The following is a 1,247-nucleotide window of genomic DNA, read 5'->3' on the forward strand; positions in this document are numbered from 1 at the left end:
TTCGTTTTGATCATAAATTTCATTGTCATCTTCAACAAAGTATTGTGAAATGCTTGAATTTGCTTTGTTTTTCAAAAAATATAGTCAACGTTATAACATGATATAAAACTCAAAAAAGTTGATTTTACATGATATTGCCCCTTTAAAACACAAGCATGTACTAAATTCATGACTGTGAATCAAAGTTGATTTGAGTAGATCATTATGTTGGGACTATCAGGTACTTACTGGGATCACTGAGGGAAACCAGAATATAAGCTGAGGGCTCGTCAAGTGTTTCAACTTTTCTGTCAATTACTGACGACGTGGCCGTCTTCACTGCTTCGATCTCTTCACCCACACTTCTCTTCATGTCAACCACAAAACAAAGGGCTTTACTGGACCCACTGAACATTCCCATCATCCTGAGGGATAAGAAACAAACTTACCAGCTTTTTTTTTAAATTTATCAGGTGGTAATTTGAACTGAAAACAACATAATAAAATTCTTACTGAAGGAATTGTCTGTCCCCAGCAGCCCCTCGAACGTCTTCCAGCAGCTCGCTGGTTGCAGCTATCGCCATGTTTGCTGCTTGACTGTGGAGATGTCCGTGTTCAGAGGTGAACTTGTCTTTGTTGATCCCACCTGTAGGCTCGGTGTTACGTGTTGAATCAAGTAAACCACCATGGCTGCATTTTCCTGTTTATCATGAGAAAAAGTACACATTTGAACAAAGCCTTAAAACTGCCTCCCTTAGGGCAGTGTTTAAACAACTCCTTTTATGATGAGTTTCAATCACATTTAAAGTTGTAGCTTGTAACAGGATTTTAAATTCAAAAGTAAAGGAGTAAAAGTATCTTGTTTATGTTTTGAATGTAACAAAATACAGGTAAAAGTTACAATTGTATAAATAGTTGTTAAAATTACAGATTCTCAAAATAATAAATACTGCACCAAAGTAGTAATGTACTTCGTTACTATACACTTCTGCTGTTAGGAACATGGTTGTGAAATCAACCTTTTAGTCTGCAGCAAAGAAGACTAAAGACACAAACAATAATAAAAAAACAGGCACCACGCCGGCCTCTGCCTCTTCTTCTTTCCCTTTTTTAATTGCTCTATAGAACAACATGCACCAACGGTACATCTGGGGTGGGGGTGTGGGTGTCAGGGTCTTTATTCCCATCCCGTTCCCCGACTGTCATTTGGGGAGGGGGTCCTGAAGAAGGGCGGACCGCCGGGTGCGGTCCTGGGCTGTGGGTGGGCT

At 39.6% G+C, this 1,247-nt stretch overlaps 1 protein-coding gene across 1 annotated transcript in view; it reads right to left on the bottom strand.

Moving 5' to 3' along the window:
- The window catches only part of LOC106523500 (von Willebrand factor A domain-containing protein 7), a 15,934-nt gene that overhangs the window by 4,843 nt on the left and 9,844 nt on the right, over nt 1–1,247 (bottom strand). Inside the window, exons 6-7 of the mRNA XM_014016921.1 lie at nt 493–679; nt 229–404 (exon numbers count right to left, since the gene is read on the bottom strand). Of these exons, the coding sequence (XP_013872375.1) occupies nt 229–404; nt 493–679 (363 nt within the window). The remainder of the gene's footprint in view (nt 1–228; nt 405–492; nt 680–1,247) is intronic.

The sequence above is a fragment of the Austrofundulus limnaeus genome, unplaced genomic scaffold, assembly GCF_001266775.1.
Source record: "Austrofundulus limnaeus strain Quisiro unplaced genomic scaffold, Austrofundulus_limnaeus-1.0 Scaffold157, whole genome shotgun sequence".
Lineage (NCBI taxonomy): Eukaryota > Metazoa > Chordata > Actinopteri > Cyprinodontiformes > Rivulidae > Austrofundulus > Austrofundulus limnaeus.